This window comes from Purpureocillium takamizusanense, chromosome 11 (assembly GCF_022605165.1).
Source record: "Purpureocillium takamizusanense chromosome 11, complete sequence".
NCBI lineage: Eukaryota > Fungi > Ascomycota > Sordariomycetes > Hypocreales > Ophiocordycipitaceae > Purpureocillium > Purpureocillium takamizusanense.
In genome coordinates, this window is record NC_063078.1 from 241,222 (window position 1) to 260,553 (window position 19,332).

Here is a 19,332-nt window from a genome sequence, read left to right on the forward strand (position 1 = left end):
CACACACCTGGACCTCATACTTCACGCTCCACTACAAGGGTCTCAAGGCCACTTTCACATGTCCGTCGTTGTTCCCCCCTAACCCAGAACTCGATCCTGGCGTCACGACGTACTTTTCTGGCCAGACGATCGTGCTATTCTTGGACCACTTGCCCGTGCAAGTGGCAGGCATGTGCTTGTGACGTCTCCTTTTCGGCTCCCAAATTGTGCAATTACATTCTTATCAAAGTGGTATCTATGCGAGCGTATCGCTCGTCTTCCTAGAAAGCACAGGCTCGCTCCGGCAGAATTTCACCGAGGTATCCATAATCAAAGTCGTTGCACATACGCGGCCGAACCTTGTGGTTCCGCGAGTCCCGTCGCATCTTGCGCCATGTCGCACCAACCCACTTTCCTCGTTCCAATTCCGATCCCAACTCCGGTCCCAGAATCATTATGCAGTGCCCCGCGAAAGGCGCTTGTTTAAGGTTGCAGTTGCCATGTTCTCGTATCACCTAACATTTGACAGGGTGAGGGCCGTGTCTGTCCCTCCGATGATCCACCGCAAACGCAGACGGCGATGAAGGGCCTGACATGCCATCGTAGCCTTGCCGCGTAGGCAGTTGAGCCAGCCGTGAGTCGTCGAGTAACAGGCGAGAGATGTCCATCTCACCGCCCATGAAGTGAGGTGTGCTCTCGCCAAATTCAAAGCTGTGAGGCGGGTGCATGTAGTTTGCTGAGTCCAGCATTTGGATCGGCCACGAATGCAGCTCGTCTTTTGCATGACCGTAGCTGGCTCGAAGACCGCCAGACGCGCCTTTTGACCGCCTCAATGAGTCATCAATCGACATGGTAATAGACGGCTCCATAGTGTCATTGCCCCTAGCGTCGTCCTTGGCTTGGAAAGTCCCCTTTTCGATGCGCTGGTAGACTCCGGGGTACTTGTTGCGCACACGGTCGCGCAAGTCAGTCGGCTGCCTACTGGAAAGGTGGAAGCGAGAGTCTCGCTGGATCTTGGTCCAGGCCGGGCCGTAGATATCCAGGCCCTCTAGAATTTCCCGGTCGTCTTGCTCCGTAAAAGGGCGTCTCTCACGCCTCAGAGACTTTTTAAACGGACCGTGGATTCCCAGCTCAGCGAGATCCTCGAGCTTCTTACGATGCGCTCGGCTCTTCTTCTGCTTGGGAGGCGCCGAAGAGTCTGGGCTAGATGCCGGGTCCTGAGGCGAGGGACTGTCCTCGATGAGGATGTTCTCCGAGTGGATACCCTTTTTGGCCCTTGGTTTCGGGTCGCGCGAGCAGGGGGGCGGAGAGTTCGGCTGGGAGGAGCTCTTGGACGGGCCCCGAAGCTCGACGGGGCAGCAGGTTCTAAACCTGTCCTTGAGATCTCCAGCGGTTCGGTCGTTGAAGGTGAAATCCGGGTCTTCAAGAATCGTGGTCCACTTTCCGACACCGTGACGGTTCACGCCGAGGAGAAGATGCTTTGTCTCCTCTTCGGACCATTTCCGCCTGGGCTTTGCGGCTCGTTTCCTCGCCTTGCCGGCGGCGGTCTTGTCGGCTTCGGGAGACGAAGCCACATTGTTGCTGTCTGCGGCGCTGCGGCCAAAGTCGGGCAGCATCTTGACTTGGCTCGCCTCGTTGTCGCTGAAGGAGGTCGAGGCTATCGGAGGGAAAAGGGCGGCGTGAGGGGGCGGCTCGTGTAAGCCGTTGATGATGGGCGGCATGGCCAGCGACTGCTGGGCCGATTTTTGCTTCTTCATGGGCTGCGGAAGCTGGACAAAGTCGTCCTTGGCGTTGATATTCCGAGGCCGCTTCTTGGTGTAGGAGTCGTCTGAAGTCTCTGCGGCGTCGTTGAGGATCTTGGAGTGGGAGTAGGACGACGACCCCTCGTGGGCATCGGACTCGCCTAGGAGCATACGGAGGGGATGGGACGACGCGCCAGACGGGCGGCCGTCCCATCGAGCGTCGTCCTTGCGATAGGATGGGGTCACATCGTCGCTCGAGGGGAAGCCGGCAGAGCCAAAGACGGCTCCGTCGGTCCCATATCGGTGAGCAGCATCCGGCTCGATAGGCGGGAGAGGCCGGTCGGACGAGGTTGGCAGTGGCAGAGCGTAGAGGGGCGGGAGGTCCGCGTGCTGGATCTGAGGCGTCGTGGACCCATTTAGCAGATGGATGAGGCGTGGCTCGATAGTAGCCATCTTGGGCGAGTCGTGGACGCGAGGTGCTGGCGCATCGGACGCAAGTCAAGTCGAGGACGAGACAAGGGCAAGACGAGAGAGACGAGGCGAGGAGGAGCAGCTCGACTTGATATCAAGACGGACGATGAGAGAAGCGAGGGACATGGGAAGGGCGGAAGCGCAGCGGGATGGAGCTCGACATGTCCTCGGGACTCGAAGTGGGTTTAATAGCATTGGCGTGGGCGGCGAGTACGGACATTGAAAGCGAACGAGTGCCGAGTCGGTCGTGTCATCCAACCATCGGGGTGTGCAGAGTGCGTGCTGTGCTGCTGGTGCTCGGTGCAGTGCCGGGTTGCGCTGGTGGAGTCAGTCGACTTGGATCCTTGGCCGGCCTTGCCTTGCGGCATCGAGCGAGGCGTGCGTGGAGCAACGGGCGTCCATGAATGAGGTCAGGGACGGGAGGTGGAGGAGCGAGTGTTGCGTGCCGGAGCCGGCAGACAACGTGTGCATCCGTTGCCGTTCGTACCTACGCAGCGGCTTTGGGTGGGCGCCGCCCGTGCCAGCGAGCGGGTTTCGCCTGCACCCAGTGGAGGTACGATTTCACGTGCAATTCGAGAGTCACATGGGGGGTTCTGGAAGGGGGGGGGGGCGTGGGGCTACAGTGGGAGGCACTCAGTACGAGGCTGTGAAGGTGGTTGCCCACAGCGCTGGACGGGAGGTTCGACGACGTCCAGGGCACCTGCACCCACCCAAAGCCACCTACCCTTCCCAGCGGTGGGTAGAGTGAGTTTTGGGAGCCGGGCCCTGCCAGCCCAGCCTGGCGCCACCACTGCCAGAACTGCCAGGTGCCCTACTGGGGCCCGCCCGCGAACACACCACCTGCACGCCACCTGCCCGCCTGTGTAACTGCCCACCCGCGGGCTCTGCTGGAGGAAGTGCGCTGGACAAGTACTAAGGTGTCCGGTGCCGTGCCTTTGGTATGTACTAAGGTTAGTACTAGGTAGTACCTAGTAGGTACTAGGCGGTAGTTAGAGGGCCTACGGAATCAGCACATTCCGCCGGCGGGCGCATCCATCCCGCCCATCCACCACTGCATTCAAGGGTCAGGCAAGGTAAGTATCCCGTCGCTGCGTCAACTGCCATCGCCAATCACCCATCATCTACTCGGTAGTAGCCGGGAGCCTATCACGAGCCTCATCCTCATCAAACTGCATCGACACGGGACGCCTGCCAATCCGGCAGGCACCCCACGGGCCTCCCTCTGCTGCAGCGCGCGCGGCACATGTAACACTGGAAGAGAAAGACACGGAGCCGGGGATTGAGTCTGCCACGAACCTCCGGCCCCGGTCGCTGCGACTACGACACACCAGGGTAGCTTCGGCCGTGGTCCCTCTTTTCAGACCTCACCCGCCGAGCCCCTCGAACTCTAGGCATTGACGGTCGAAAACGGCCCCTCTCACCCCCTTGCGACGTCGTGCCACCGTTACGAAGGAATCAGCCCGTCTGTGCTCTCCTCTGCACGAGTTTGACGGTCACTGTGCGCGTGCCTTCGCGGGGCTCTCCGACACGTACCCAAGCACGCGACGCAACGCGAGGCAAAGAGCCATGGCCTCATCGCTGCCGACCCTGCCGCGGGTCACCTTTACCATTATCGAGCCCATTTCGCTGTGAGCCCACCTCTGTGCTGGCCTGGTCCGATAAAGGGCCCCCCCCCCCCCCCCCTCTCTCTGCGGGCTGGCGCCGCCAACGATAGCTAATTCAACGGAACAGCGTCGCGGGATTCCTCGGCGCCGTCACCGATCCCGCGTGGTTCGTTGCGGAGCAGGTGCCGCAAAAAGTCCCGGACCCCGTCACCGAGAACAGCATCGTCCTAGCCTGGCAGCTGGGGAACCTGTACCTGCTGCTGGGGCTTGTCGGCCTCGCCATCCTGACCTCGACGTCCGAGGTCAGGGTCGTGCGCCGCTACCTCGCTGCCTTGTGGGTTGGCGACGTCGGACACATCGCCTTCAGCTGCTACGGCCTGGGCAGGGACCGCATGATGAATCCTGCGGGGTGGAACGCCATGGCTTGGGGCAACATTGCCATGACGGTCAGTCGCTTCACATGCCAGAAGCCGCGACGCGGGTTCGAGCCCGTATATGCGTGCATCGCTCTCGTCTAGCCCACATGCTGACTGACGCCCCTTGCCTCGAACGGCGCCGCAGCTCTTCCTGCTCACTATGCGCTCTGCATACTTTCTTGGCGCCTTCGGGCCCGACAACATCAAGGCGACGGTGGCTCGTGCAAAGAAGGCAGCCTGAGAGCGGCCGAGATGAAATGTGCGGCAGGCAAGGCTCCCCCGAGCCGCACCGCGCCGCACGGAATCTGTGCGCACCGACATGCCTAGCGCTATCTCAGGGACGGCAGAGATATAGCAGACGTAGGTAGATATAGTACGAAGTATACCAATCCCAGAGCCTTTCCGGACAGCCTTCTCAATACGTGCATGCGCCGACGTCTCATCATGCGCCACCCCGAGTCTGTCTGTCCCGTCGTCGAGATTTGCATGTGACGGACGACGACCAAACCCAAGAGCCGCTGGGTGGATCGCCCTGCCAAGGTTTCCGTTCGGCGATGGGCGCCGCGATGAAGTGCCGACTACGTAGTTACTCGACGTGGCTTTTTGTTCCTGGCTTTCCAAGGGTGGGGTGGTCCGAACCTGTGCCCCCACTGCCGGCCAGCGTCCCCGGCGGGTCCCCTCACGCACCTACGCTCTCTGTGTTGCCATGCCTGGTTCTGGTTGCCTGGCCTGGGTCGTGGCTGGTGCAGGATTTTACAGTGCTCGCAGAACCCCGCTTATTGCATGTTGGCGTGTGCATCGCGACGTCAACAAACAACGGTTGGGCTAGCCGCCCCAAGTTACACAACGTGGCGATTTCAAGGGTTAGGGTTGGTGACGATCGTCAAGACAAACTGCATCAACGTCGTCGCTCGAGCATCGCGTCGCGTCGTCGCAACGGCCGCACTCGAACCGCTTGACGGCATGCTCCGCAGGGGCTTTGGCTCTACCACTGAACAGAGGTCTCGTCACCGGCGCTGGTTGGTCAATCAGCGGCATACCACCCGTTCCTTAAAAAACAGGGCAGACAGGAAACACGATGAGCAGCCGTCGCGTAACGCGCCAGCAAACGGCGGCCACCACCGCCACCGTCCAGCCCTCGATATCTATTTCGGAGCCAAGGGGGGGTGGGCTGTTTATAAACGACCCCGTCCCTCGCCGTAGCGCACCGAACAGGGCAGCAAGCAACCTGAGCATCTCAACCAACCGCGAGGGGAGGAGCGAGTCCGACGATGACGTTGACGAGGTGGTAGTCGAGGACAAGGAGCCTTCTGTGGAGGAGGAGGATGCCGCAAGCTCATTAGGCGTCGATCAAGACGAACAGCTGGACGACATGGAGGCCAGGCAGTTGATGATCAGCCTCCTTCCCACCCTGAGATCGACGGCGGACGACCTGATGCAGCGGCTCAAGGAAGGCGACTATGGACAAAAGGTCATGAGGCAAATCACGAAGACAAAGCGGATTCATTTCTACACTGTGCGCGACACCTACACAGTCTCCAAGATCACGACCCCGTTTGTCGACTGGTCAGGGCAGGTCGATGAAGACGACCAAGCAACGGAAGTCAACACCCTCGTGCGAGCCAACCTCGTCTCTGTCCTGGACGGCATTCGTCTCCTCCAGGCCGACAAGAAGGCCGACGCCCTGTCATTTCTCAGGGCGCTCGACGCTTCGTACGAAAAGGGTCTCTTCGGCGGTAACGGCAAGAACCTGAACCTGGCACTGCGCATCCGCACCACCTACTTTGTCGAGTACCTGGCGCGCCAGAAGGGCAGGGTCCGACCTGCCGAGTTCATTGCTTCCGTCTTCTGCGAGAAAACCAAGAGCACCGACTTCGCTTCCATCTTGGAAAAGGGCCCGTTCAGAACCTTGGGCGGAGCAGGCGACGCTGCCTGGGCCAAGGCCTGTTCGAAGCGCACGGGTGAGCTTCTAGATGTCATGAGCAAGAGCAGGAAGACGTACGGCGTGGAGGCGTTGAAGGAGATGTATCCGCCCCCAGAGCTCTTCAACGACCTGGAGAGGTGGGTGCTGGACGACTACGCGAGAGTACGAGACCTGGACTCCGGCGAGGACGTTTTCCACGATGCCATGCAAGGCGCGCCGGGGTCACAGGCAGCGAGCGAAGCTGACACGCAGGATGTCCAGCGTGATCCCACCGCGCACCGCAGGTACGTTCCGTTTATCGAGCAGAGAGCCCCGACCCACCCGCTCTGTCGAGCTTCGGCTCTTCAGGGCTTGCGCGCTCGCTCCCTAAGCCGAGAAGGGGCGCCGTTGCTGACTTCGCCGCCGAACCAGCATGTACACGGGGCCTCAGTCGGTCCTGGAGCTCAACCGGCCTCCCTCGAACCAGGAGCAGCAGGCGGCGGCTTCATCGGCGCGTGAGATGCGCCCGCCACCGGCGCCGACCCAGAACGGAGGTAGTCGTGGGAAGACAAAACGCGCTGCTGCTGCTGCTGCTCCCCCGTCGGACGACGACGACGACGATGTCTTTGAGACGGACTCGCGGCCCCCCAACTCAGCGAAGCGTCGCCGGGTCGCACCGCCGCCGACCTCTTCCGCCCCCTCGCCCTCGGCCCTCCCCGCCGCGTCCCAGATCGAGATGGACGCCGTGCGGGCCCGCGCGCTGGCGACGTCCTCGCAGGCGCGCCTGCAGCTGCGCACCGAGCTCGGCCAGCGCACGCGCTGGTCCACGCACGACGTGCACCTGCTCATCGACCTCGTGGCCAAGCACCGCGCGGCGTGGTCCGCCATCGCCAAGGACGACACGGCGCGCTGGGACCGCGAGGAGGCCAAGCGCGGCCAGCAGGGCCTCCGCGACAAGGCCCGCAACCTCAAGGTCGACTTCCTCCTCACCGACATGCCCCTCCCGCCGTGCTTCGACCTCGTCGCCCTCAGCAGCAAGGAGGTGCGGCGCGTCGAGGAAGCGAGGCGGAACCCCTTCCGCAGGGAGGAGGACCTCGACGAGGACGGGCGGCCTACGAACACGTTACTCTAAGGATGTGTGCGCCGCCGCCGCCACTCTGTCCGTCTGTCTACTGTTTCTCTCTGTCCATAGCCGACCGCCGACCCGACCGACCGACGACGAGCGAGCACAGAACCAGGCCTCCTACCTACTACCTATTTGCTCCACGTTTTTATTCCATATCTATTCCATTTACATATGGGTTCCATACTTGCCAAATCTTCCGCCCGGGGGGGGGTGGTTCTTGTCGCCAGTCGTCTGCTCCCGTGTCTCGCGGCTGCGAGGCGCCTAGCGCTTGCTTGCTTGCTTGCTTTCTGCCATGTGGGCTGCTGCCGTTCGCGCCCTTTGCTGGCCCGTGTAAGAAGAGATGGAGCGAGGGGTGAGAAAAGAAGCAATGTATTACCTATTGTACTTTGCCGGCGCGTAAAAGAGAGGGAGAGGGAGTGCGGGGAGAGGGAGGGATGCATCGACTACTCAGCGGGCCACACGTCATAACCTCCCTGGTAGCCTTTTATCGAAATAGTAATGGGAAGCAAGTTTTGGAAACACTGCGCGGCTCGAAGATGCCTTGTTGGATACGCACCTACATTTCGGGAGTCGTCGCAACGTCACAGCCAACATAAAACACAAGTGAACCCATACACGTCTCGTGAGAGAGGAAAAAAGAAGCACTCTCGAATTCAGGGCGAGCGAGACACGCCACGGAGAACCAAACTACCTATCGCGCCGTCTACAAGCAGCGTTATCACCACACACTTTCCCAGCTCATGGCGGCCCACGGGCCCCTAGGCAGTCGTGATAAAAAGTAGTTGTCCCGTCGCCGCCAGCGTGGCACCAAAGTCCACCGCTTCATATCTCGCGCCCTTCTGTTGTATTCAGTCAAGACCTGGGCTTGAGGACAACAACAACAACAACAACACATCGAGAGTGAAAGAAATTGGGTACTGTCGTAAGAAAACGTGGTGCGTCTAGGAGGCGAGCCCGCCAGTCGTACCGCACGCGGCCTTGACAAGGCGAACGTGCGACTCTGCAGTCGTCACCTCTGCTTGGGTAAAAGCGGGGTCGAGAAAAGACCACAGAGAGAAAAGGTCGGCGACTCGATCCAAGCGGAATCCTGATCCCAAAGACTCCGCCCAGCGGTGCTCTATTCAAGCGACCACCATGGGCCGGACAATTCAGAAAGTGCCGTGTCCCTCCGGCGCCAGAACGGGGGACAGACGGAGACAAATAAAAGGGGGTATGCCACAGGCCGTGCAGAAAAAACAATGACGCAAGAGGTATTCGGAACTAGGACGCAACGTCGAGAAAGGTGAGGGGAAATAAAAGGATAAAAAAGAGCTCCCATGTGCGATTTCAACGCCAAATGTCCAGTTGTTCTGTTGGTCGAGCATGGTCGGTGCCGATGAGACCAAATAAAAAGAAAACATCAAGCCCCTCGTTTTACTTTCACATTTTCGTCAAGAAGTAGGCACCTCTATCGGGCACGAAAAGACGTTCCGGAGCCGCGATTGAGCTTGTTCGTACGCCAGCCCTCGTACCACTGCTCTCGGCTCGCCTCACGCAGCTCGGCGCGCCACTCGCTGAACACGGCCTCCTTGAGGCGCTGGAAGTCGCAGTGCGTCTCGTTGTACGGGTCGGCGAAGCCCCAGGGGAATTGCCGGCCAGTGACGCCGGGCTCGTAGAGGTCGGGGCTGATGATGGACAGCGGCAGAAATGGCGTGTCGTCCTCCTTGGTCTCCGGTTGGGCCTTGTGTCTGCGGATCGACTGGCTCGAGAGGCGCTTCGAGTTGGGAGACGTCGGCGGCGACGGCATCATATGCTGCTCATCCTCGATGGCATCCTCGTCCTCCTCGTCGATCCGGCCGGACAGGTCGTCGCCCTCCTCGTCCAAACCCAGGGCCTCGAGCGGGTCGAGATTGGCCTTCTTGATGCTGTCCCAGACAGCCTTCTTGAGAACATTCATGTGCTTGGTCGTGACCGTGTCTGCTTTGGCGATGACGGGAATGACAGTCGTCTTGCCGTGAAGGGCGCGCAGAACCTGGAGATCCACGTCGTTGTCGAGGCCGCCAAAGGTGCGGTTACTAAGGCCGTTGATGCCGCCGTTCTGGTAGCCTGCAGCCTTGCGAGCCGAGGCAATGTTGCGGTCGAGCGCGGCCGGGTCCAGAACGAAGAAGACGGCGTGGATGTGGGTGTCTTGCACGCCCGGCGAACGGATAACCTTCATCTCCTCGGCAAAGGTCTCCTCGAACTTGCTCTCCAGGAAGCCCGACATCTCCCTCAGCTGGAGATCTACCAGGTTCTTCTCAACGCCCTCCGAGTCCCAAATGGTCAGGCCAATGCGCTCACTGTCAATCTCCGTCTCGAGGTAGTGGGGCACAAAATTGCCGCTGGCGGGCGCCGGGACCTTGAAGTCATCCTCTTCGGGCTTGCGGGTTGGGCGCTTGTGGGCGGGCAGCGCAAAGGCCGTCTTGAGAAACTCGATGAAGGAAGTCTTTCCCGAGCCTCGTGTCCCGATGACGAGAATACTGAGATTTGAAAATTAGCTCTTGCCGTAATGACGCTCGCCCATCCGACGTGGGGGCGTATGAGACGACACGTGGGGCGAGGCGACTCACTTGAAGGGAGTGGGATCCTTTCTTCTACGGACCCTCCGAGGGCTGTTGATGGTGCTGATGGCACTGCTGGCGTAGCTGTAACGGCCGCGGTGCGTCATGCTCTCGGTGCGAGCATAGGGATCAAAGGGGATGGGGGGGACGGGCGGGTGGTTTGCGGCCGTGTAGGTGCGAGGGGCCTCGGCGGAACCGCGACTGACGCCGTGATGGCCGGGCGCGAGGCTGTAAGCGGGCTCGGAGGGCTGCAGGTCGTGGCCGAGGGACTTGGAGAGCTGCTCGGAGTGGTTGGTGAACTCGGGCAGCTTGGGGGGGATGCGCGATGCAGCGGCCTGGCGCTGGCGCTCGAGCTCGGCCTCTTTAAGAGCCTGAGCCTTCTTGCCCTTGCCAAAGTCGCCGCTCTTGCTACGCTTGAGCAACATTCCGAAGCTGGAGCGACGCGGCTGGGGGCTGGTCATGACAGAAAAACGGACGAGGTCGTGAGAGGTTGGGCGGCTGTCGATTTGAAGGAAGCGGGCGGTTACGTCGAGGCGGCGCGGGTGCAAGCTGCTGGAATGGACGAGATGCGCCACTGGGTCCAAGGACCGCCAAGGGGGGGGTGGGCAGACGTCAGGTCGGATCAATCAGCCCTGTTGGTTGGGGTGTAGAGGTGAAACGCCGGGTGAGCAGGGCAAGACGATGGACGAGAAAGGGGAGGGAGCCTCTGCCGCGGGTGCTTGTCTTGTGCTATTTGGGTCGTCGCCAGCTGCGCGCGGCGCGGTTGGTGTGCGAAGCGCGTGGGCGGGCGGATGAGGCTTTGCCGCTGGGCTGTCCTTGATACAGGGCTGTCGGTGGATGGACCAGGCCAAACAAGACGAGAGACGAAGAAGAATAAGACGCAAGAGAGGCCAAAAAGGAAGGGACACCACGCAACAGGCGGGATCGGCCGGGAACAGGGAGGACGCGGAATGGATCGAGAAGGAGAGGCGAAGAATGGAGAGGTGTGGTGGTGTGGGAGAAGAGAGGGCGACGACCCGGGGGGGGGGGCACGTCGTACGCCAAGGTGGTGGTGGTGGTGGTGGTGGTGGTGGTGGTGGTGGCGGTCCTCATCGTGTGCGGGTAGGGTGAGAGAGCGAGCTCGAATGACGACGGGGCCTCGGCACTGCAATGCAAATGCACCAGACGAAAGAAAAGGGGGTGGCCCTACCCTTCGTTGCTGCGCAGGCAAGGTAGGCAGGCAGGCAGGCCAACAACAACAGGACGAGGCACCCCAAGACGAGCCAGTCTGGCGGCTGCGTAACGACAAGCGGCCGCTGGTCAGAGAGGTGGACGGGTGAATTGGGCGGCCCTGACCGCGATGATCCATGAACGGCATGGGTACCTACCGACTTGACTTGTTGATAGCAGCGGGCTCCATTGGATGTTGCAGCTTGGGCTTGCTCGCGAACAGGGGTCCCGATGTGGTGGTGGATAAGTCGTGGTGGTGGATGGGATGGGATGGTGGAGGTGGAGGTGGGGGGGAGGCCCGCCCGTGGATTTCCTGGCGACGACGGGCGGCGGGGCTCGATTGGCTACGGGTGGTGTGGGTACCTCACCTGGGCACCATGGCACCTTCCAATCCGTCATTGCAGGCAAGTTGCTTCCAGTTGTGCTTGGGTCGGGGGTATGAGTTCTGTGTTCCCCGTCCGTCGGGTCCCCTGCGCTGTCGTGGGCCCCGATGAGCTCCCCTTTACAAGGTCCATGACTGATGAGGTGGAGGTCGGGTGCCTGTTCCTGGATGGACTCCATGACTGCCCTGGGCCTCGCGCCAGGCACGGGCGGCGGCGGCGGCGGCGGGCGGGCGGGTGGCATGCATCCAAGAGCCCAGCCCAGTGAAAGCTTGGACCGTCACCTAATCAGCGAGATGCCCGCCGCCATCATCCGGTCCTCAATTCGACACAGGCCAGGCGGCCGCTCCCCTCTGCTCCCGCGCGCTGTTCTGCGACGGCTGCAAGGCGTTGTTCATGCGCTTGTTGATGCGCAGGACGCCCGACTGCCCGCAGATGATGATGGTCCCCTCCCCTGGCTCCACCACCCAAACCTCTCAAATACCCACGCCTCCTCTGGCTGTAGTCGAGTCCCCGCCGCGAAATCAACGACGTACCTGACCTGATGGACGGCAGGGCAGGGCAGGGCAGGGCAACACAAGACAGGGCCGCCGCGGCGGCCAGATGGGGGGGGGAGAGGACACGAACATGACACGACGACAGGACGACACGCCCACGCGGCGCGACGCCCATGGGGAGGAGGCACGGGAAGAGGGGGGCAACGCAGATGACTGGCTGGCTGGACGGATGAGATGGACAGACGGATGGACGGTCGACCGACCCAAGATGGCCGTGGCTGGCACAGACGGGGTGGCACGGGCGGCAGTCCAGAGCGCGGCGGCGAATCGGGGCGCCGATGATCCCCAATTCCGTGACACTCCCGCGCTCTCGTACGCACGCACCCGACGAGAGAGCACACAGCACAGCGTACACGAGAAGGCCCAAGCTGGGGGGGACTTTTGGTTCCCTTTCCTTTCCCTTTCGTGTCGCGGCTGCGGGTGGTGGGCATGCCGAGCAGTTGTCAAGTCCCTACCTTACTTCGTGTATGTGCGCAGCACTCGTACTCATTAGTACGAAAGTGTACGTGCGTTCGTTCACACGGCGGTATTACCGCTGGGTGGCGCATCGGCAAAGCTGTCCAATGCACGCCACTAAAAAAAAAAAAAAAAACCCCGCCGCCGCCATCTTGCGCCGTTTCAGCCCCAACGGGTGACGACGGCTGTCTCGATGATCTTCTTTCAAATCTTCTTTTTCTTCTGTAACAGCTACCAGGGCTGGTCTGAAGTTTACCACCTGGTAGGGGGGAAGGGTGGGTTGCCGCTGCATTTGATGCATGTCCACTAGGTACCAGGTTAGTAGTTTACAGCCACCCACTGCTATGGAACTGGAAGTCGGGGGGGAGCATGGGCGCTTCCACAAAGCAAGGCACTACAGCAGGGTGCCTGGAAGGTGGGGGGGCGCTTGGGGGGACCATCCCAGCGCGCGCGTTGCGGTTAGCGTGCCGGAGGAGAGCTGGACGCAGCGCTAGCAAGGCAAGGAACCTCTCCCCCATGTCTCGCTGCCCCCAAGCTGCAGCAGAACGTTCTTTTTCTTTTGTAGCCTGGCCTGGCAATAATAAGCTGACGGCGCTAACACACACAGACACTCGTGAGAAAGGGGTCGCATGAGAAAGCCAAGCATTGATGTGGATATTGCTCTGTGGGTGTATGGGCTTCGCTGCGGCTGCTCCGGGACGCGCACCAAGATCGTCACCTTCACCTCAAGCTACGGGGCAGCGCTTTGATCTCTCTCACCTTTTAGCGGACGGCACTTATACTTTGTTGAACAGCACGTGTCAAGGCCCAAGCACGACGACAAGCAGGACTAAAATAAGTTCAATTTGGTCTTTTTTTTTTCTCTTTGAATACTGCGACAAGTTCGCAGACGGAGCAGCCTTGCCCCCCCCCCCCTAACCATCCCCTTCCCTCTCTCTCCCCTCCCTTCCAACCTGCAGGGTCCAGCGGGCCGGAAATATTGGAGGACAAAAAAAGGGGGGGAAAGGCCCCATCAGCCGGCGCACCCGCTGAGGAATGATAGTCGGGAGTTGGGACAGCTCCCAACCGACGACTCTGTTTCGCACATTAGTAGGTACGAATTCAGTGCTAGTACTTAACTTGCTTCGTTCGTACTGCAAGGGCCAACTTGGAGCTCGGTGCTCGAGCTGGACGGTGCGCTAATAACTACGTAGCAGTTCCTCTCTCTCCTTCGCCCGTCATCATCATCCTCGTTCGAGGGCTCCTGTCCGTCCGTCCGTCGCTGTTTATCAGGGGCTCGGAGAGATTTGACGACGACGGGGCATGCTGCCTCCCCCCGGCCTCATCTGCGACAACCAAGACCGGCACGAAGTAGGTAGGTAGCCACGCATGCTCAGGCAGGACCTTTTTCTTGGTCTGCATGCAACGCTCGTTCGGCGGTTCCTCTCGCCTCCGACTGCACATAGGAACCAACCTTTGGAAGTCCCGAAGCCACCGCCGCCGCCGCCGCCACCACCACCACCACCACGAACCACTCGTTGTCATGTCAGTCAGGCCGGATAGCAGTCGTCAGCGCGACTCACTCACTCACTCAACCCCGTTTTTTTGTCTCTCATCTCTCCCTTCACAGCCGCTTCCTAGCAGTACGTAGCGGTGTTAATTCTTTCTTTTTCGCCACGCGAAGCTACTGCTACTACTTCTCCTACTACGTACTGCAACCCGCGGAGACACACGTGATGGTCCAAGACGCGACAAGAAGGGAAGAAGGAAAGAAAGAAAGAAAGAAAAAAAAGTTCATTCCTCCCCACACTCGCTTCATCACCTGTGTGTCTCTCCCCTTTTGCCCCCGGCCGACCTAGGGAATCCGGTGGGCAGCCGAACCCAACACGCGTGTTCGTCACGATGTCTCAGTCTGTTGGCTGAGACCGCTTCCCCCCCCCCCCCCTCTCCTTCTTTCTCCCTCTCTGAGTTGAGCTAGAGGAAGAAAGAGAGAGGAGAGAGAAAGGAATCGTTATGAGCGAGGGGCGGGGCCCGGTGAAGGCCGCCATGATTACTACTCGGGCGCTGAGACTGCGAAATTCTCGCGATCGAAAATGGTTGGATTTTCCCACACGATCCGATCCGCCCTTGGTGGCGGTCGACGTATGTTACATGACATACGTTTTTTCCGTGCCTTGCCGTCTGATGAGCGTCATGGGCCGGGCAGTTGCCAATCATTCACTCACTTACTCACTCACAAGGGGGGCGTCGTCTCGTCGTGTCCAAGGTCCCCCGTCCTCCCGAAACGCCCACGCCACCTCATTCGTCCCGTCCGCCCGCCGCCGCCTGCTCTCTCCTCTCTCTCCCCTCCCGCGTGGCCCGACTTCTCCCCTCCCTCCCCCTTTGTAGGACACACGTCCATCTGCCCAGTGCCTACGCGTGTTCTACTAGCACTCGTACACGGAGCAGAGAGGAGAGCAGCAGCAGCAACGGCAACAGCGCGTCCACGTCTGTCCTCGCCGCAAGGCAGCGCAGGCAGCTAGCTACACCAGCTACTAAGATTGCAGGGTTGGGCCGGCTCATTTGGCCCTCGACAAGTAAGTGACCTGCCTACTAGGTTACTACTCTCCCCCGGCCCAGGCACAATCACCAGCAAGCATACTCCTCCGCAGCAGCAGTAGCAGACGTGAAACTGAGCCTGGTCCCATCCGCATGGCATCTCCTACCTATATACTACCTACCCAGTCCCCGGGGTGATTCAGCAGAGAGTGTCGAGCAAAGCCGCAGGTAAGTCACGTACGTAGTAACGTTAACTAGCAGTAGAGCTTAGTAAATGCCCTACCCGGTCAAATCAAGGGGTGCAGGCACGAAGCATGGCACCCCCGGCCGCCCGCGCCGCGTGACGGACCCGGGTGGGTGGCGCGGGATATCCGCTCCGCGAGTTCGGGCTGCCGATCGAGCAGGCGCCCTCTCGCTCGGCCTTTCTCTGGAAATGAGCTCCTCAGTCCCGGTCGCCGTCACCGTTCCTCGGCCGCCGCGGTAGGCAGGCAGACATTTGTCGGCGGCAGGCGGAGGCGGCACGCCCCGTCCGAGTGCGACTAGTTTCTTTGTATAAGCGTCGTCTGTGCCAACATCTACAAAGTCAAGCTGCCGTAGCGGCTGTGAGAAAATGAGGAGTGGTATTTATCCCGATATGCTCCGTCTCTTCTGAATACCCCGTGCGCGTTGAATCGCTGTGCCTCTTGCATCTATGAAGCCCAAGCCCCCCGAACGCCGTGGCCAATGCCCGATGCTATGCATCCGATGCGGACCCAAGAGTAGGATATCGCCTCATGATGCGCCCGCAAACGCTTCCCTCCTCCGACCATCTACCCTTCAAACACCTCGTGCTGCAGCTCAATGCCATAGTCCTGCGCCACGTCCTTCATGCGCTTCTCCATCTCGTCCTCCATGCCGCCCCCGATGCCCAGCCACTGCCGCACCTTGAAGAAGTAAAAGGCCACGTCCGTCGCCGTCAGCACCGCCTTGAACAGCACGTGCCGCCACGCATTCTGCAGCCGCTGCCGCAGCGGCAGGTTCGGATCCTCGAACAGGCTGCGGCTCGCCCACTCGCCCATCATCTTGACCCGGTTGACGGGGGAGCCCAGGTACTGGTTGTTGCCCTGCACGATGCGCATGTTGCGCCCGATGAAAATGAGCTCCTTGGGCCACTTGTCCTCGTCTGAGAGCATATCGCGGATGCCTTGCTTCATCCGCTCCTGCATCTCGTAGTGCCGCTCCTTCGACGTCGTGCCGTCCAGATCCTTCATAAAGTCCGAGGTCGACGAGTCGCCGCCCTCGTAGGGGCGCATCAGCGTCGCGCTGGCAAAGAGGTCGGCGCCCTTGATGCCCCACGCCTCCGTCACCTTGACAATGGTCTCGTTGTCAAACGTCATGAGCGCCTTCCAGAACATGCCGTACTGGTGGCGGAACTTTTGCGACATGTACACGTACAGGCCGTGGTCGATGAGCACCAACTCCGCCCTGCCATTCGGCAACCGTCGAACAAAGATATTTCCGGGATGGGGATCGCAGTGGACGACTCCCCACTTGAAGATTTGCGCCGAGAAGAGATCAATCATGGTGGTCATGACCTCCTTTGTCGAGAGGCCGAGGCCGCCACGGCCGCGTGTTCCCTTCCACTCCTCGCGCTCCGGCTTGATCTTCTCCTGGGAGGGCTTGGTGCGAATCTGCTGTCGGGTAGCGTCCATGTCGATGGCCGGCAGCGGACTTTGCGCGCCTGGCGATCCCTTGCCGTGGCCGCCAAGCCATTTCGACGTCATCCCCTTCTTATCCCAGAGCCTGACGCCCTCTATCCACTCGGTTGTGAGGACCCGCCTCGTTGTGAACTCTGGGTACACTGTCGGGATGTACACGCGGCCTTTGAGGCGCTTCTCCGAGTTGACCAGTTCCCGCATCGTCTCCGAATTCCTCGCCTCGGCCTCAAAGTCCGTTTCGAGCTCGAGCCGCTCGGTGATGTAGGGGACCATGCTGTAGAAGGGCAGGTCAAACCACTTTGAGTAGATCCACGTCACGGTCCTGTCCATATTGTCAGTGCCGAGTCGGCCGATGCGCTGGTCGAGAGGAACCCTCACCTGAACGCCCACAGGTCCCAGGCAATCTGCTTGGCAATCTCGCGCTTCTGGATCTTGATGGCCACCTCACGTCCGTCGGGCAGCTTGGCCCAGTGAACCTGCGCGACGCTTGCGCTGGCCCTCGCCTTGCGCTCCATGACGCCCATGCCCGGCTTACCGGTGAAGCTGACGCCAAACACCTCCTCTACGCTCTTGCCAAAATCCTGCTTGATGACCTTTTCGACGTCCTTCCACTCGTCCTGCGGCGCGTCGTCAAACATGCGGCTGAACATCTTTTGAAACTCGGGCGGCAGGACGGCGCTCTGCATCGCGATGGCCTGCCCGATCTTCAGGTATAGGCCGCCGTTGGCACGCAACAGGTCGAAGAGGCGCTCGGCGTTGCGGGTGTGTAGGTCGGGGACTGAGCCGGCCGTGATCGGCTCCGGGCGGAAGTTGATCTTGTAGTCGATGGCGACGAGGAGCGTCGTGCCGAAGGTGCGGAGGGTACGGCCGAAGCCCGAGGCGTAGACCTGGCGGTCCACAGCGTAGATGGTGCCGCCGACCGCGAGAGTGATCATGGCCCAGCGCGTCCATCTCCTGCCCCGGCGGTACTGCTTGGCGGCCTTTGGAGCTCCGAGCTCGTCGGGAGAGGGCGGCCGCAGCGGCTTGAACGGGCCGCCCGACGACTGGACGTGGCGCTTCGTGATGGCGGGACGGGCGGCGACGACATCACGCCGAGGGGGAAAGGCTCGAGGCACGCGACAGGCTGGCAGCGCGGGGGCCGCGCCCAGTATGCGGCGACGGAGCATGCTGGACATGGTCGGGAGGCCCTTGTGTGTGCGTCTACATGGACAAGGAGACCTCGTTTTGGCGGACCGGCGGCGGGATGTTTTGCGAGGTGGGAGCCGTGCAAGAAGTCATGACGGGCCGACTCCGGGAAATCGCAATCGCCGAGAGTGCGCTATCGCCGGTGTTGGTCGGAGGGTTCAATTGAGCGCGAACCCCGGACCCCCGGAATTCGGCCAATTGATTGCACGACCCATTGTCCAGGGCACGCGCGGCGTGTTGCGAGTCCCTTGAATTCAGCAATTCTCCGGCTCTGCACTGAGAATATCCCGCTATCCTCGTCCTCTATACAAATCGTCTGATTCTCATCAATGGCAATTACAACGTGTACTGAAGTGTCAAGTGCCGGCGTCGGAGCTGCATCCAGCGAGACAGTCACCGGGTTCCATGGTGACGTATCCAGCGCGCATGCGTTTTTTTTGGCTCAAGCTCAGCTGTCACACATCAATAGGCACTTGCATGAAAGTCGGGACAGAGCTTTCAAGCCGCGCACACACTCCCTGCCATGACAAAATCAAGCTGTCCATCAGTCACGACCAATATAGATCAGTCTCGCGCAGAGCGGGTCTCACTCTAGGGTAACTACGCTACAAGCATGCCGGCTTTGCAGATACAAATGCGACGCATCAATCCAACGCATCGTCGACGAGATCCGACCCAGGTGTGCAATGCCTATACGAGAGTATGACGAGCAGAGCAGCATGCTGAAATCGGTACATGCACGCATGAATACTGCACACGAATCGTGGACCAATGCCATCCAAGGTACTGTGAAGCACTCACTGTATGGAGCGCGATGCAAAAAGGCGAAACACCATGGCCAACGCGTGAATAATGCATGTGCAGATCCAACCAGCGCGGCAGCATGCCACGCCGGACGCTGCTAAAAATGGCACCGTAGCCGAACGTGGCCCCCAGTCAGACGGGCCTTGCAGCCGGAGCCGTACATCATTGATGCCTCTCGTCGTCCGTCCGTTGTACTGCCTCGTCAGCGGTCATTGGCGAGCCCGGGCCAGAGCAACGAGTTTCTTCGTGTTGGGCTTTCTTGCCGGTGCGGGGGAGGACGCATCGTCCACAAAAGCATGTTCCAAGCGCGGGATAGAGTTGCGCGGAGGCGACTGTCCGCTTGAATGCTCGGCATACGTAGTTCATCTACCCCATGCGTTCGAACAATCGTCAGGAGGCGTTGCAATGGCCAGCTCCAAGAGACGAGGGATTACGAAAAGTACGCGGCGCAGTGTCACAGAATGGCGCAACACAAACCACCCCGGCATGAGGAAACCGTGGCGCCTCATTTCCGGAGCCACTTCCAGGCCCCCCCGTCCGTCTCACCGCACCACCGTTGTTGTTGGCTTGTGTGCCCACCACCACCGAGTCTCGTGCCTGGTGCCTGAGCTGGCGAGCTGGAGAGAGAGAAGAAAGAGAGATGGGGATGGGGTCCCGGTGCCGGCGGCGGTCGCGGTGCGTGCAACACCGAGAATACGATTAGTACG

The 19,332-nt window shown here is 60.6% G+C and overlaps 5 protein-coding genes across 5 annotated transcripts; 2 read left to right on the forward strand and 3 right to left on the reverse strand.

Annotated features, from left to right (window-relative positions):
* Positions 1-76: 76 nt before the first annotated feature.
* JDV02_009981 (uncharacterized protein) lies at positions 77-2,677 on the reverse strand. The gene has a single exon (XM_047991684.1). The coding sequence runs from the start codon at positions 2,172-2,174 to the stop codon at positions 495-497; it is 1,680 nt and encodes a 559-aa protein (XP_047847696.1). The 5' UTR covers positions 2,175-2,677; the 3' UTR covers positions 77-494.
* Positions 2,678-3,242: 565 nt separating this feature from the next.
* Positions 3,243-4,620, forward strand: JDV02_009982 (uncharacterized protein). Its single transcript, XM_047991685.1, has 3 exons — positions 3,243-3,820; positions 3,924-4,242; positions 4,358-4,620. The coding sequence occupies exons 1-3, from the start codon at positions 3,759-3,761 to the stop codon at positions 4,451-4,453; spliced, it is 477 nt and encodes a 158-aa protein (XP_047847697.1). The 5' UTR covers positions 3,243-3,758; the 3' UTR covers positions 4,454-4,620.
* Positions 4,621-4,912: 292 nt separating this feature from the next.
* Positions 4,913-7,658, forward strand: JDV02_009983 (uncharacterized protein). Its single transcript, XM_047991686.1, has 2 exons — positions 4,913-6,420; positions 6,548-7,658. The coding sequence occupies exons 1-2, from the start codon at positions 5,291-5,293 to the stop codon at positions 7,245-7,247; spliced, it is 1,830 nt and encodes a 609-aa protein (XP_047847698.1). The 5' UTR covers positions 4,913-5,290; the 3' UTR covers positions 7,248-7,658.
* Positions 7,659-7,781: 123 nt separating this feature from the next.
* Positions 7,782-10,849, reverse strand: JDV02_009984 (uncharacterized protein). Its single transcript, XM_047991687.1, has 2 exons — positions 9,830-10,849; positions 7,782-9,739 (listed from the first exon to the last, which is right to left on the reverse strand). The coding sequence occupies exons 1-2, from the start codon at positions 10,279-10,281 to the stop codon at positions 8,689-8,691; spliced, it is 1,503 nt and encodes a 500-aa protein (XP_047847699.1). The 5' UTR covers positions 10,282-10,849; the 3' UTR covers positions 7,782-8,688.
* Positions 10,850-15,495: 4,646 nt separating this feature from the next.
* On the reverse strand, positions 15,496-17,956 carry JDV02_009985 (uncharacterized protein). Its single transcript, XM_047991688.1, has 2 exons — positions 17,015-17,956; positions 15,496-16,958 (listed from the first exon to the last, which is right to left on the reverse strand). Exons 1-2 carry the CDS (start codon positions 17,809-17,811, stop codon positions 15,749-15,751), a joined length of 2,007 nt encoding a protein of 668 aa, XP_047847700.1. The 5' UTR covers positions 17,812-17,956; the 3' UTR covers positions 15,496-15,748.
* Positions 17,957-19,332: the final 1,376 nt, after the last annotated feature.

Bases quoted from the DNA above. Each gene is read 5' to 3' on its own strand.
- JDV02_009983 (XM_047991686.1), top strand. From the start codon at position 5,291: ATGAGCAGCCGTCGCGTAACGCGCCAGCAAACGGCGGCCACCACCGCC. The intron at 6,421-6,547 runs GTACGTTCCGTT...CCGCCGAACCAG, and splicing joins GATCCCACCGCGCACCGCAG to CATGTACACGGGGCCTCAGT.
- JDV02_009981 (XM_047991684.1), bottom strand. From the start codon at position 2,174: ATGGCTACTATCGAGCCACGCCTCATCCATCTGCTAAATGGGTCCACG.
- JDV02_009982 (XM_047991685.1), top strand. From the start codon at position 3,759: ATGGCCTCATCGCTGCCGACCCTGCCGCGGGTCACCTTTACCATTATC. The intron at 3,821-3,923 runs GTGAGCCCACCT...TCAACGGAACAG, and splicing joins ATTATCGAGCCCATTTCGCT to CGTCGCGGGATTCCTCGGCG. The intron at 4,243-4,357 runs GTCAGTCGCTTC...ACGGCGCCGCAG, and splicing joins GGGGCAACATTGCCATGACG to CTCTTCCTGCTCACTATGCG.
- JDV02_009985 (XM_047991688.1), bottom strand. From the start codon at position 17,811: ATGTCCAGCATGCTCCGTCGCCGCATACTGGGCGCGGCCCCCGCGCTG. The intron at 16,959-17,014 runs GTGAGGGTTCCT...CAATATGGACAG, and splicing joins TGGGACCTGTGGGCGTTCAG to GACCGTGACGTGGATCTACT.
- JDV02_009984 (XM_047991687.1), bottom strand. From the start codon at position 10,281: ATGACCAGCCCCCAGCCGCGTCGCTCCAGCTTCGGAATGTTGCTCAAG. The intron at 9,740-9,829 runs GTGAGTCGCCTC...TTCAAATCTCAG, and splicing joins AAGGATCCCACTCCCTTCAA to TATTCTCGTCATCGGGACAC.